At 40.9% G+C, this 15,171-nt stretch overlaps 2 protein-coding genes and 1 long non-coding RNA gene across 8 annotated transcripts in view; all 3 read left to right on the plus strand.

Annotated features, from left to right (window-relative positions):
* Positions 1-916: 916 nt before the first annotated feature.
* On the plus strand, positions 917-1,801 carry LOC134182855 (craniofacial development protein 2-like). Its single transcript, XM_062650295.1, has one exon. The coding sequence runs from the start codon at positions 917-919 to the stop codon at positions 1,799-1,801; it is 885 nt and encodes a 294-aa protein (XP_062506279.1).
* A 2,898-nt stretch (positions 1,802-4,699) lies between these two features.
* Positions 4,700-9,093, plus strand: LOC134183192 (uncharacterized). Of its 6 annotated transcripts, none has more exons than XR_009970453.1 (5): positions 4,700-5,625; positions 7,174-7,575; positions 7,647-7,726; positions 7,811-8,186; positions 8,790-9,093. It is a non-coding gene; the product is annotated as an uncharacterized LOC134183192 (long non-coding RNA). The 6 variants fall into 6 exon arrangements; XR_009970456.1 differs by lacking the exon at positions 8,790-9,093 and having other exon boundaries at positions 7,811-7,868; positions 7,920-8,783; XR_009970452.1 differs by lacking the exon at positions 8,790-9,093 and having other exon boundaries at positions 7,174-7,234; positions 7,300-7,575; positions 7,811-8,783.
* Positions 9,094-14,974: 5,881 nt separating this feature from the next.
* Positions 14,975-15,171, plus strand: part of LOC134182856 (uncharacterized protein K02A2.6-like) — a 1,675-nt gene continuing 1,478 nt past the window's right edge. Inside the window, exon 1 of the mRNA XM_062650296.1 lies at positions 14,975-15,141. Coding sequence (XP_062506280.1) covers positions 14,975-15,141 — 167 coding nt within the window. The remainder of the gene's footprint in view (positions 15,142-15,171) is intronic.

Consider the following 15,171-nt stretch of genomic DNA (forward strand, 5'->3'; position numbering starts at 1 on the left):
GTGTGTGTGTGTGTGTGTGTGTGTGTGTGTGTGTGTGTGTGTGTGTGTGTGTGTGTGTGTGTGTGTGTGTGTGTGTGTGTGTGTGTGTGTGTGTGTGTGTGTGTGTGTGTGTGTGTGTGTGTGTGTGTGTGTGTGTGTGTGTGTGTGTGTGTGTGTGTGTGTGTGTGTGTGTGTGTGTGTGTGTGTGTGTGTGTGTGTGTGTGTGTGTGTGTGTGTGTGTGTGTGTGTGTGTGTGTGTGTGTGTGTGTGTGTGTGTGTGTGTGTGTGTGTGTGTGTGTGTGTGTGTGTGTGTGTGTGTGTGTGTGTGTGTGTGTGTGTGTGTGTGTGTGTGTGTGTGTGTGTGTGTGTGTGTGTGTGTGTGTGTGTGTGTGTGTGTGTGTGTGTGTGTGTCCTCTCAGTGAACCCTCCAAGAGGGTACCCCACGGGACCTTGTATTTCTGGTAGTTCCCTTGCCCGGGGGAGGAAATACATGCTAAATTCAACCTTCGGCAAGTTGAAGATGGTGAGAGGCTAGGGTGCGCTAGCCTAGCAAGGGTGCGCTAGCCTAGCAAGCTGATCACTTAAAACATATGTTGCTACTAAACGCAGAATAGAGCGCGTTCCTCCGCGTGTGGACAAAAGTAGGGGTGGCACTGGGGAAAGAGCCAGTGACGCCAGGAATAGAACTGGGCTCCGAAGATTGAGAGGCAACCCGGCAATCAAGGGGTTGTGCTTGCGGGAAGGGGTTATTGGGGGCTCTCCGACTGCCCCTAATAACTCAGTTTTTAGTCGGACTGCTATCCAATCTGCTTCTGGTACCACAATAACATGGTCTGGTCATTCCATGAGATGTCTTATTCTGGATTGCTCTAGTGTATTGTCATCAATAAATTCCATGAGGAACCATGTAAAGAAATTTCATCATAGCTGCAATATAATGGTAAAGAATAGTTGCAAGTCAAGTTTACACTACCCTTCAACTGTTAGCTTAAGCTCTTCCATTCATCGTAAGCGGAAAGACATCAATGACATGTTGTGGAAAAAGAATCAATTGCTCAAGTTTGGTGTGTGGAATGTTCGAACATTAAAAGGTGTGGGCAGAACTGACCTTCTTGCCAAAGAGTTGATTACAACTGATATTACATTATGTGGCATTACTGAAACTCACTTGCCTAGCGCAGGCATGATGGATTTAGATGAAGACTCCTGCTATCATCTGTTGTTTTCTGGACCACCCGAGCTAGCTTCCAGGGGTGTTGGTCTAGTTGTTAGACATAATGTGATAAAATCACTCAACTCGTTTGATCCTATCTCAGATAGAATATTGCGTGCTGACTTTCTCACTGACAAAGGAATTTTGAATGTCATTGTTGGTTACGCTCCAACAGAACAATGCGAAGAGGTAGTTAAAGAAGAATTTTATCAACAACTTGATGTTGCCATGCATAAGACAGGTTCGCTTGTTGTTGTGCTGGGTGACTTCAATGCTAGACTGGGAAAGGCAGTTTCAAAAGTTGTTGGTCAGTTTGGTCTATCAAAGTCAACCAGTGACAACGGTGTTAGACTGATAGAATTTTGTCAAGCACATAACCTGGGAATCACAAACACCTTTTTCCAGCATAAGAATATACACACTGCCACTTGGTATCCTCCTAATCCCAAATTACAACCAAGTCTAAAAGACTACGTTTTGGTAAAGCAGTCTATTCAAAAAATGGTACATTATACAAGAGTACGACGAGGACCAAATTTTGACAGTGACCACAAACTTGTTTGTAGTAAGATGGTACTGAAACTTCAGAAGCCACGTGGGAAAAGATGAGTGAAAACCTTGCACGAGACGTACTCAGTGATTCTATTGCTCTAGGCAAATATCGAAATAACGTCATGACTAGATTCACACAAAGATTATCTACTGAGACTGAAGCTATGTGGTCTGATTTTTGTAGTGCAATTATGGACTCTGCAAATGAACACCTCAATGTTGTTCAAACCAGGAAGAATAGATGGATTTCTGAGTGTACAGTACAGTTGATAGCTAAGAAACGTGAGGCTCACATCGCTTGGATGAGATGTCAGGAAAACGAGATGACTAGGAAACATTATGTTAGTTTGTGCAAACAAGTGAAACAAGCAGTTCGACAAGACAAAGAAGAATGGTTGCTTAAACAAGCATCTGATTTAGAATATGACTTGAAACACCACAATCATTACGAATTTTTCAGGAAGCTCAAAAACTTTGATCACGTACCCATTCAACCTGCCTCAGTAATTTTAGATGAGCATGGTCAGAAACTTCTTTGTACTGACGATCAATTAGATCATTGGAAGAGACACTTTGCCTCGGTATTAAATGTCAGACGTCCTATTGCAATAGACTCTGGAATGGTTGTACGCTCTGTTGGGTCTGGTGCTCCACTCAGTGAAGAAGAAATCATCAATGCTATTAAAAAGTTAAAAATAATAGAGCATCTGGTAATGATGGAATAACAGCTGAATTACTGAAAGCTGGGCCTACGGAGCTTTTTGATTGGCTATCTGAGCTTCTTCAACAAGTTTGGTCTTCAGGAAGAGTGCCACAGAATTGGAAAGATTCAGTCCTTGTCCCTGTTTTCAAGAAAAATGACAGACTAATATGCGACAACTATCGTGGTATTTCATTACTCAGTGTACCTGGAAAGGTATTAGCAAATATTCTTCTGGAACGACTTAAACAGTCAGTTGAACCTCTACTACAAGAAGCCCAATGTGGTTTTTGTCCGGGTAGAGGAACGATTGATCAAATATGGTTGGTCCGTCAGTTAATTGAAAAGTCCATTGAACATGAGTGTGCTGTCCATATTTGTTTTGTTGATCTGGAAAAAGCTTTTGACTCCGTTCCTAGAGAAATTCTCAGACTACTTTTGAAAGAGAGAGGCATTGAGGAACGAGTTGTACAATTGATTGTTGACATTCACGATGGAACACATTGTGTTGTCAAATCTAGTGGTGAGAAGTCATCAAAATTTGAAGTTACAACTGGTGTACGTCAGGGTTGTACTATGTCTCCTGTATTATTTAATCTCGTCATGGACAAGATTGTATGTGAAGCACTAAACAAAGCTAAAGTTGGCGGAGTAGAAATTGAATACAGGAAAGAGGGAAGTCTCTACATGAACTACAGAGTCAAAGCTCAAGGAACTAGTGTCATTAAAGCTGCTATGTACGCTGATGATTTAGCTTTAATTGGGAAGACCTCCGGTGAACTACAAATTTAGTAGACAGTCTACATGAGTCCTGCTGTAAATGGGGAATGAAAATCAGCATCAAGAAAACAAAGTTTTGAGCATTGGCTACGAACAGGCACGTATTCTTCTTGACAGTTCTGTTCTTGAAAACGTTACAGAGTTTACTTACTTGGGGAGTATCATGAGCCAAGATGGTGGATGCATTGCTGAAATTGATGCTCGTATAAGCAAAGCAAGTAAAGTTTTTGGTTCCTGGAAGAAAAGGGTATTTACCAACAGGCAGTTTTCAATCTCCACAAAAATGAAAATTTTTTGTGCTTTGGTGAGACCTGTTTTGCTATATGGATGTGAAACTTGGTCCGTTACACAACCAAACTTGCAACGTTTAAATACATTTCACATGCGGTGTATTCGATCGATTCTTGTGTCTCAAGATGGAATAAAATCAAGAATTCAGACAATTTAGAACGAGCGTGTGAAGACCCTATTGATATGACAATACAGAAACAACGTTTGCACTGGGGGGGGGTGGGCTATCTGCTACGCATGAGTGACAATCGTCCCAAAAAACAACTACTTCGCAGCAGACTTAGTAATGCAACAAGACCAACACATGGGCCTAAACAGAGATGGATAGATGTTGTCACAAGAGACCTCAGATCATTGCATATCAGTCTTCGTGATGCTGATGATCGTGCTGCTTGGAGAAGCGCTATTACGCTGCGTTGCCAAAACCCATAGTGGGTATGGTGGAATCAAGGTTCAAGGTGTGTGTGGTGTGGTGTGTGTGTGTGTGTGTGTGTGTGTGTGTGTGTGTGTGTGTGTGTGTGTGTGTGTGTTGTGGATTTACTGCTGTAAATCATGCTGGCCTTGTAAACCACCAAAGACAGAAACATGGTCAGTCCCTGACTAGTCAATGTCAGTACTGTCACCAAACATTCCGCCAACAAGGCCTTCACAACCATGAGCGTTTCTGCTGTCAGAGAACATCCACTCCTCCAATATAGCCTATGGTGACCTTGGCCTGCATCGTTTCTCATTGGTATGAACACAGCGTGAAGTGAAGTGAAGAAGTGTGTGTGTGTGTGTGTGTGTGTGTGTGTGTGTGTGTGTGTGTGTGTGTGTGTGTGTGTGTGTTGTGGATTTACTGCTGTAAATCATGCTGGCCTTGTAAACCACCAGAGACAGAAACATGGTCAGTCCCTGACTAGTCAATGTCAGTACTGTCACCAAACATTCCGCCAACAAGGCCTTCACAACCATGAGCGTTTCTGCTGTCAGAGAACATCCACTCCTTCGATATAGCCTATGGTGACCTTGGCCTGCATTGTTTCTCATTGGAATGAATACAGCGTGAAGTGAAGTGAAGAAGTGCGGTGTGTGTGTGTGTGTGTGAGTGTGTGTGTGTGTGTGTGTGTGTGTGTGTGCGTGCGTGTGCGTGTGTGTGTGTGTGTGTGTGTGTGTGTGTGTGTGTGTGTGTGTGTGTGTGTGTGTGTGTGTGTGTGTGTGTGTGTGTGTACATTTCCACTTGCCAATATGACTCAAAGTCAAAGAATCATTTGTACTATATACACATGTTGTAAGTGCAGATCTTGAGTTTAGTCAGTAAATACAATTTTTCTCTAAGTGGTTTGATACAAGATAAATAGTCAATGATCAGACAAGCAAATATGTCCACAACGTTAAATTGTCACGAAAATCAAGAACTTTTCCCATAAACAAAAGCACGCTCCAGTTTTCTTTGACTTTACTGGAATCAACGAGAAGGTCACAGCTATGATTGACCTTGAAGCAACTTCATATCTGTCTTGTAAATGGCCAAGTTACTCAAATGAAAAAGATCTTTCTGAACAAACAGCCAAAAGTAGATGCTCTTCAAGCGTGGTCGACACTATTAGTTTTCCTTTGGACTCTTTCCCACAACTGTGTCTTGAATCGGTTAGGGAAGCAGTGAAAGAACTAAAAAGAAGGAGAATGTAAGATTAATGTGCTAGTATACTTTTTGCTATATAGTCCGTTGCAACAAGGCTAGATAACGCCTTTTTTACACTTGCAGCACATTCAATGAGCATTGACCCATGCATTTCTCACTAGCTAGGAAAACGCAATTCGCAAAACGTCATAGAGTATATATGTACACGCCTATATTGTATTGTGTGTTGTAGAATCTGCATTCATTCATAGTAGCTGCCAGCTATAGTTAAGAGTTGCTAAGCAATGGCTGACATTGACCAGTCAACGGTTGCTGTGGACGATGAGGATCTAGATTATCATCCTTTTGACTCACTAGAAAGTATAGATAAAGGCGGAGATGAAGCGAGTGATGTAACTAATGAGGAGATATCGGATGAACCAAAGCTTGCGATTGTTATGTGTCAAGAATGTATTAGAGCAACGAATTCAAGTCGGACAGATGACGGTCAGTGAGTCATCGTGATATATATGTGACTATTATGAGGCTGTTAGTCACATGACAGTAATCACCAACTGTGTGTATGACAATACAGTATTTTGGTCTGATCAAGAGTGCGTGCGTGTTTGTTTTATGTACTTTAACTCTTTGGACAACTAGGAATACTCTAATACTCATTTATGGTTGGCTTGCTATTCCTAGTACATCACAGACCTCTCAACTTTTCTTTGCACCAAATCATGAGACTGTCTGCTGTAAACGACTACGTCTATTAAACGTGTTCAAAATAGGCGTGGTTAACAGCTTACGTGTTTGTCTTGCTTTATGTTTTTGTGCAACAAGGCTTCGCCTCGAACATCCAACATTACTTTTACTGAAGGTAGATACGGGACCACAGGTCTGCACAAAGTGACTGTCAGAGTGTGTCTTGGTGGGCTTGTTGGGAGAAAGCACTGGCAATCGTGAGAATTGAGCACAAATCGTGGGATAGTGAGACATGCTTGTAAATTGTGAGTGTCACGACGAAATCGTGAGAGTTGAGAGGTCTGTAACTTAAGAAACTTTTGGACACTTTTATAAATTGATGATCTTCAGTGTCAAGCTTCTGCATAGTGTCTACCATTACAGCATGCAGTCGTTTCTCCAAATCATCTGAGCTTTTTGTATCATTGACTGAAGCATTGGCAACTGCATCAACGATGTAATCATCTTCGTAATTTTGCTGAATTTTTGCCATGACCCTACGTTTTTCGAAATGGGTGTTATCACTGGTCTTAAAACTACTCGCAATGTTTCCAGTGTCATGGTCATACTTCTCTTGATGGATTGATGCATAAAAGTCAATACGAGCCATTGCATTGTCTCCAAGAGCTACTTTTGCAATTGTTTGCCTTGATAGGGCACTGAGAGAAGGGAAAGTATTTACAGATTTTATTTTGTACCTGGCTACAACTGCAGATTGGTGTGCACATGGTGATCCATCTGTTCCCTTTTCGCAACTACATGCTCCTATGTGCATATCAACCATGCATTACTTCTCTTCACATACTCTCAGCCTCTGCTTGCTTTGTACCTTAAGCAGTCCATTGTCAAGGCACTCAATTAGACTTTGCTGACCTGCACTTGCACCCTTGCAAAGGAACTTGTCTGCAACAAAGTTTTCTATCCTGTTGTTAGACACATTCAGTAGCTTTCTTTGATAATAGACTTCCATCGATTCTCTAATGAATGAAAACATTTCAACAAGATTATAGGCTTTTATTCTACTAAAAACTTGGTCTTTGATGATTCTGATGCCAGCCCCAGCATAATTGTTGGTATGATTTCCGCAAATCATTATGTTCTTCCTGAAACAAATAGCCTAGTCTTTTCGCTTTGACTGTAGTGAGGTTATATGCTGGAGGAACCCAGGGTACTTCTTGGCTACATCATGTCTCTGTAAGTTGTTATAGCTTTTGTTTAACTCAAATTCTGATGTTGACTACACCATGATTTTGCCACTTTGATTAGGACAATTCTGTCAGTGTGTTTGATTCTGTTCTTGCTGTTGTGCAGCCAAGTCCATCTTCGTTGAAGGAAGTGAAAAGTGCACAAAAGGAGACGAGTTTCATTCCAAGTAGAGTGAATGGCTTCTCTTTCCGTAGTACTATCATCTGTCATGATCAGTGACGGTCTTTTAAGTGCACCTCTGCCAAAGAATGCGTTGTTGGAAATTTCTTGCAGCTTGTTCAGCCCACACTGGATGGTATCCACACTGGATGATATCTCGCTTTTCATCTGACACAACCACAACTCCCAAAGGAAGTGAGCAAGCTGCATGGCTTGTTGACAGAATAAATATAGAGTTACTGAAGTGATCAAGTATTGAAGTGAAGTCACAAAATACCAGTTCACCTGCTTGTTGCACCATTTGATGTACCTTGGACATCAAGGGTGTGCATACTGCTAAGATCAGGGGTTGTTTAACTTGATTTATTTTTCTCTTTTTCTTTGAGGGTGGTTGGTGAATAGCTTGTCTTGTTTGATAGGACAACCACTTTCACTGTCACTTCCACTGTCACAAGAGTCAGCATTTTTCCTTTGAACGGTTGCAAAACTGCCTTTCCATGTAAGTCATTCCAACATTCATTATATCTGGCTATTTCTTCAAGCATGTCAAACCTTTCTTTCCCATTGTCTTGCCACATTTCAGTTAATCTCCATTCATTGTACAATCGACAAACATCTTGCCAAGACGGATTGATAGCTTTGTCAGCTAAGTCCACTTGAACTGTGTTCCTCAAAATTGAATTCTCAAATAGTGGTGTTTCATAGGCATGCCATGCAGATGATGCCGAATGTCCTGCTTCAAACAACTGGATAAAGGATTCCTTTGTTTCTTGCAGGATGGAACGAAAGCTAAGTGAAAGTACACTACAAATTGGATGGTTGTGCACGTGCACAATGTTGGCTAGTGTTGGATGTTGTGCAAGGTTACTTGAATTACTGCATTGCCTCAAACATTTGTTTGGTGGACGTTGTACTCTCAATGTTATGGTTGATGGGCATCCTGTTTTCTTCTTTCTAAGGTTATCAGCCAGACCTTTTTAATAGCACGTGATGACATGCGTGCTAGCTGTTTACTTGTAGTAGGTTTTTGCTTGTGTTGACAATGCATGTCTACTTTATACAGAACATATGTCATAGTTGGCTTATAAGTTCGAGTGGTTCTAAAAGTACATTGGCTATGCTTCATCATAGAAGCTAGCCATTTTTTGGCTTCATCTTCAGTAGTGGTGCTGGTTCGTATCACAGCCTTGAACTGTTGACTAGGGGCACCAGGAAATTCCCTGGATTGAAACTCTTCCAATTTTTCGATGAGTTATGTATATCCTTGCGGCAGTACGGTTTGCAAGAGTTCTGGTAAATTTTCCGACTCCTGTAAATTGTCCCATGAACTTGATCTCATCTGACTGTTCACACAAGCTTTGTAGAGAAGAATGAGTGTTTTTTTAAAGAACCCATAGTTGCTTCGTCAGGCAGTACCACATTAGAGGTTAATTCTGCTGCTATCCTTGCTCTGATTTGTGGCATGTCAGTCTATGTTGAAATGGAGATGTTCTACCAAGCATATCATTATAGCATGAACATTATCATACCTGAGAAAAGCTAATATCTTTTTGCCTCATTAGATAACGAGCATACTCACAAACAAACACGCTACAGTTATAACCATTCGATTGACGTGGTATTCTCTAAATCAGAAGGCCATGATGCTACATACTATATGAAACACATGCTACTGGATTGTTAACTGACTTCAGCTCTCTCATATACCCAGTCAGTACTTCACGCTGTGCTGTCTCGGTAATCAACGCAATTTTGTCTTGCAAGCATCGTACGTGAAACAGAGAATTGGTGGAAAGAGAAATCAGTCCTAGAACAGGTTAATACATACAACTCAGACGGAATCATTATATAAATAAAATAACAAATCAACAGGCAAGCAGACAGACAAACGGAAACAGACCAAATGTGGCTCACGTGTTGTTGTTACTTAGAAAATTAAGACACTAAAAAGCCTCTTGGCTATGTTGAGCATAAAGCAGACGATTCATTCGTTTTCGATATGAAGGGAGGCGAAGACAAGAGCACGGATCTCATGGACATAGCAATGACTGACATTGACCAGCCAACATCTGTTTTGGACGATGAAGATCTAGATTATCATCGTGTTGACTTATTAGAAAGTGAAGATAAAGACGGAGATGAAACAAGTGATGTAACTAATGAGGAGATATCGGATGAAGTATAGCTTGCAATTACATGTGTCAAGAATGTATTAGAACAACGAATTCATGTTGGACAGATGACGGTCAGTGAGTCATCGTGATATATATGTGACTATTATTAGGCTGTTATTCACATGACAGTAATCACCAAGTGTGTGTATGAATACGGTATTTTTGGTCTGACCAAGGGTGCGTATTTGTTTTATGTACTTTACCTCTTTGGACAACTAGGAATACTCTAATACTCATTCATGCTGCATCTTGAAATGGTTGGCTTGCTATTCCTACTACATCACAGACCTCTCAACTTTTCTTTGTACCAAATATCATGAGACTGTCTGCTGTAAACGACAACGCCTATTAAACGTGTCCAAAGTAGGCGTGGTTAACAGCGTACGTGTTTGTCTTGCTTTATGTTTTTGTGCAACAAGACTTCGCCTCGAACATCTAAACGTTACTTTTACTGAAGGTAGATACCCTGGATACCCAAGATACAAGCAAACAGACCCACATATAGAGTCTAGTCCAAAGAATCTGCTATGTCCAGAAAGACGGAACTAACAGGTCTACACAAAGTGACTGTCAGAGTGTCTTACGGTGAGCTTGTCGGGAGAAAGGACTAACAATCGTGAGAATTGGACACAAATCGTGAGATTATGAGACATACCATAAATTATGAGTCTTATGACGAAATCTTGAGAGTTGAGAGGTCTGTAACTTAAATCATCATGTCATTGGATTACTCTGTGCTATACCAGTTTACAGAAGGTTTCAAAATGACAGCACTGGCTCTTTACTTTGTATCAAACTGTAGCTATTCTTCTAACGAGCCATTAGATGTTTGATCTTAATTTGAATGGTGTGAAAGTCAACAGGAAAGCCTTTGCAAGGTTAAAATGCAGCTGTAGTAAGATTGTAGTGTGCTATCTGCCCTGTTTTTTTTTATCCAGGTTTAGTTTAGATTGAGTAGCAAACATTTTTTTGGCATAATATTGGAATGGTCAGAATACATAAATACAAACATCCCAGAATTTTATCTGAAGCTGAAGAGCAGTAATAAGTTGTAGTGTTGTGTTTCCAGTCTCCTTGCTTTCCTTTTACTTACCAAAGTTGCAATTGACTGTACACATTTGAACTACAGTCTCGTGTGTTTGGAAGTTACACAACACATCATCAATTTGCTGATCTCTAACTGCGACATAATTGGCGTATTTGTATATTTTGTCTTAACAGTGGAATCACATTTAGAATTTGGTTGTTAAGACATGCATACAGCGTGGTTACAGCATGTTTAAAGTATTATGGAAACCACTAGGCTATGTAATCGATGTCGGACAGAATAGAGGGCTTTATCGCTCTAGGATCAATTACTGAAAGGGGACTGGGTCCCACCTATCAAAATCGACATTGTTACCTTCATCTTCATTCGGTAGGCACGTCTAGAGAATTCGAGCGACAATGAGCCAAGCGTGAGAAAGCAGTAGCGCGCAAACAGTTAGGATCCTGTCTTTGTATATGTATAGATGTAGATATAGATTTGCGGTCAACAAGTGGTCTATATAGCTATAGGCAGTAAGGGACTTGAAATGTTCTCAGACACAAGGCAAGATTATAGTTAAATACGGCATGGTTTGAGACTTGATCAAAATCAAGTATGGTATTGCAATATAGTTTAATCTAATTGGCTTTCTAATTTAACTTACATGGAGGGCATATGGGACAAACTACATAAAAACTCTTTGAGTCCAACTTCATGCCAACTGTCGTATTCGTAGAGTATATTTCTCTGATCGTCTCTACTCTGAAGATGAACTGCCAGCAGAATTCAAGCTTTTTCTGCCGGTCTCTCAAGCAGGCTGCAGAGCAGAAGTGACATATGCAAGAATCTCTAGAGATTCTACATTTTATATCATACGCAATAGAGAGAAAGGATAGCCTAGACTGTATTGTCGACAACAGTTTCTATGGTTGGAATCACTAAATAGAGAGGCTAAGTGGCTTTCTCTAGGGCAGCAGTCTCTGTCACTGGAAATAGTTGTCCATGAGTGTGACACATTTTGTGTAACAGAAGAATGACACACATTGATGCTTTCACAATAAATAATTACTCGTGTGCATTACGGATACAAATTAATTAAAATGCATTTTTATTGAATGTCGATTTGTAAAATATTAATTAACTAGATGACCACTCAGTACATGTTGAAAATAATAACAATTATTAAAATTATTTATTTATCTATTTGTCTATTTAATTTATTTACTTCTGCAAATAACACACATGCTACATTAACGAAAATGGTTTAGGTATAAATGTCACATGATAGTAAAGCGCGTTCCACGACAATGGATGTTAGTTCTTTCGCGCTGTTCTTTCTCTTTCTTTGGAGACTACTGGAAGAAGACAGAACTAGGCAATGTCAGAGACATCGTAGACTGATGCAGTGTTCGGAGAAAGCAATTTCAGCGAAGACAAAGACTTTTGTCTCTGATTGTTCTCGAGACGGCCAGAAGACGATCTCCGACTATCTGCTGCACAAGAAACAAATTCGCGCGGTAACCAAAGTTCCGGATAGTTCTTTTTATAGCCCGGAATAGATGGACAAGTGGAGACGTTGTCTAGCTAAACATGTTTAACATTAACATGTTTAAAGAGCAACAAGTGGGGAGACATGCACAGCCTAAACAGTTACGCAAATAGAGGTCTTAATTTGTTTTATCTATTCTCTAGTACTAAACTTGATGGTGTTTGTCTAGATGTATAAGTTTGATAGCCGGCTAGATCAGATCACGCACGAGGCTAAAATTTTGGGTTACAGGGGTAATTTGGCATGGTTAAGGACATGGGCAGGGTGGCAGCGGCTTCCAGCTTCAGTCGGGTCCCCTTTTGGGGGTTCAACGTAGAATCACACAGTGCTGTAGAACTACCTTTAGGGGGGTTTGTCATTCATGAAGGAGACTGATCGCCCTGATACACTCAATTTGAAGAAAGATGCGTTAATTGGGCTTCATCTCATAGCGTATACAGTTTTGTTGTCTCCCAAGTCATGGTTGTCCCCATGCCTTTTTTAAGTCACAATGCTTAACTTCTAAATGCATACAACAATAACAACTAATAACCTAATCTGCCCGTGCGGTGAACGGGCCAGTGAGCTAGTCTCAAATATAGCTACTCCTACAGCAAAGGCTAATGAGCAGCATAAACCTATGGTCAGCATATAACCGAAGCAAAATCGTTGTGTGGTGTAAATGGTTTAGTCTGTGACAATTTAGACCAATTTTCATGCGTTAATAAACTAATTAAGTATCTTAAACTCAAATGCATGACTTGATTGCACTAGACACACACTGATCTCTATGAACAGTAGAATAGCATAGTAACAGACATTCTACATTACCTTGTAGTAGAATCCAGACAACAAACAGACAGACAGTTACAACCTATAGCACTGATCAACACATTTGCCCCGATACTAGCTACAAAGTTGCCATCAAACACAGTACGTGGCTCACCTTCATCTTCTCCTTTCTCTTCCAGCCGAACAAACCTGACAAATTTCGCATAGAATCTAGAAGAGTAAAAACAGTAAAAAATCTACCGGTCGATTCATCCAGCAGATGTATTCATGTAATGTAGGACTGAATCCCCACACGTCACCGTACAGAAACGATCCATGACCGCCACTTCGGTCCACCTGTTAAACCTGCAGTCCCAGATAATATTGGTGAATGTACCGTACGGTACCAGGTACCGTATACCGCCGCGATGAATAAATCCGCTGCTCAGTATTTGAAACGATGTCGCGTGCTGACATAGCTTCTAGATGCTATTGCTTAATTACTTGAACATCGAGAGCACAATTCAAGAGATATCGCATGAGGTATAGATGTGTGATGAATTCTTTTTAAAATTTACCAAATTGTAGTGGAAAGAAATTATAGCCTTATAACAAGATTTGGTCTGAACAAGCTAAGACATACAGTCATCATTAGAGTCTATATATGCATGACATATTTACTGAGGATAGACAGCTATGTGGGCAATGCATATGCATGATCTAGACAAACTAGCTGACAGACGAGGCAACATCAACACAATGATGAAAATAATTAATTGAAGGCGTTATTGCATGATTTTAAGTCATAGTCTTTTGATGTGTTTGTAGAGGTGTTTAGCAGATTACTCTGTTGCATGCATGCATGGTGTTCAGCAGGGAACTCAGTCGTTTTTTTTAGAGAATTTCCTTTTGTGAAAGCTACACCTCAAAATCGTCTTTCTCTTGTAAAACTATTTTGTCGCTGTTTCAAACCTATTGGTCATCCGGGAGACCTTCTCAACATCAGAGAATACCATTCTCTTGTCACTCTTGTTTATCCTCCTGCATGATTTCCTCTTGAAACTATTTAGAAAACGACTGGAATTATATTAACTGATGATGCGATGGATTGTTTGGTGGCTTTTTGTGACTTAATATTTATGGCATTCAAGTGCAATTTCTATATGAAGAGTTTCTCAAGCTCTGTCTTGAGGTATACTCAAGTGTCTTGGCTTTAGCGGAGACTCTTGCAAGAAGCCAACTTGACATTTGAGGACGCCCTACGGATTGCCCAAGCGATGGAAACAGCTGCGGAAAATCGCTAGAAATGCAACAAGGTGGTCTTACATCAACAGCAACTGGCAGTACATCAGACATCAAGTAGGAGGAACCATACAACAGAAAATAGTAAGTGTTCTCGTTGTTTGGGTTGGCATCTTCCCAAGCCATGCAGTTTCCAGACAGCAGAGTGTAGGAAGTGCAAGAAGCGGGGCTATATATATCGAGAGCGTGCCGAAGTCAGTCAAATCAACAAGGAGAATCAAAGGCATCCCCCAAATAAGCCAAGAAGAGGATTTCCAGGAATCAGAAGAAATGTTAGAGACGGCAACGAACGCTGTACACATAGTGGGGCGTGGCAATAAAGTGAAGCCACTCAAGATAGAAGTTGTGACTAATCAGCAGAAGGTGGAGATGGAGGTAGACACTAGGGCAGCGGTACTCTGGTGAATGAAGCTACTTTCAAGGTATTATGGTCTAAACGGAAGGCCCCAGTTTGCGTAGGCCACAAGTGCAATTACGGACATATTCAGGGGAATCACTAACTTTGGTTGGTGAGACAGATGTGAAAGCGAGATATGGACAGCAAGTGGCTTTCCTGAAATTGATCGTTGTCAAAGGCAAGGGTCCAAATTTGTTTGGTAGAAACTGGATGCAGAACCTAAAACTGAAATGGAAAGAGATATTTCATCTCCATATTACTGGTAGAACATCACACGAGGAAGGATTCAACATAAGGAGCTTATCACCAAATACCAGGAAGTATTCAAGAAGAAGATGGGACTACTGGAGGGAGCAACAGCATCGATAGCAGTGAGAGCAGATACCGCACCTCGGTTTTTCAAGCCTAGACCTGTATCATATGCGTACAAAGAGCTAGTCGAACAGGATTTGAGACGGTTGCAACGAGACGAAATTTTGGAAGCTGTTTGATTCTCTGATTGGGCTGCTCCAGTAGTAGCGGTTCTAAAAAAGGACGGTTCAATCAGGATGTGCGGTGACTTTAGGTTGACGATTAACCAGGCTGCTCCTTGTGAGAAATACCCATTGCCAAAGATCAATGATATATTTGCCTCTATAGCTGGAGATCAGTTGTTCACCAAGTTAGATCTGAGCCAAGCTTATCAGCAGGTGGCGCTGGATGAGACGTCACAGAAGTACGTAGTCATAAATACTCACTTGGGGTT

The sequence above is a fragment of the Corticium candelabrum genome, chromosome 8 (assembly GCF_963422355.1).
Source record: "Corticium candelabrum chromosome 8, ooCorCand1.1, whole genome shotgun sequence".
NCBI lineage: Eukaryota > Metazoa > Porifera > Homoscleromorpha > Homosclerophorida > Plakinidae > Corticium > Corticium candelabrum.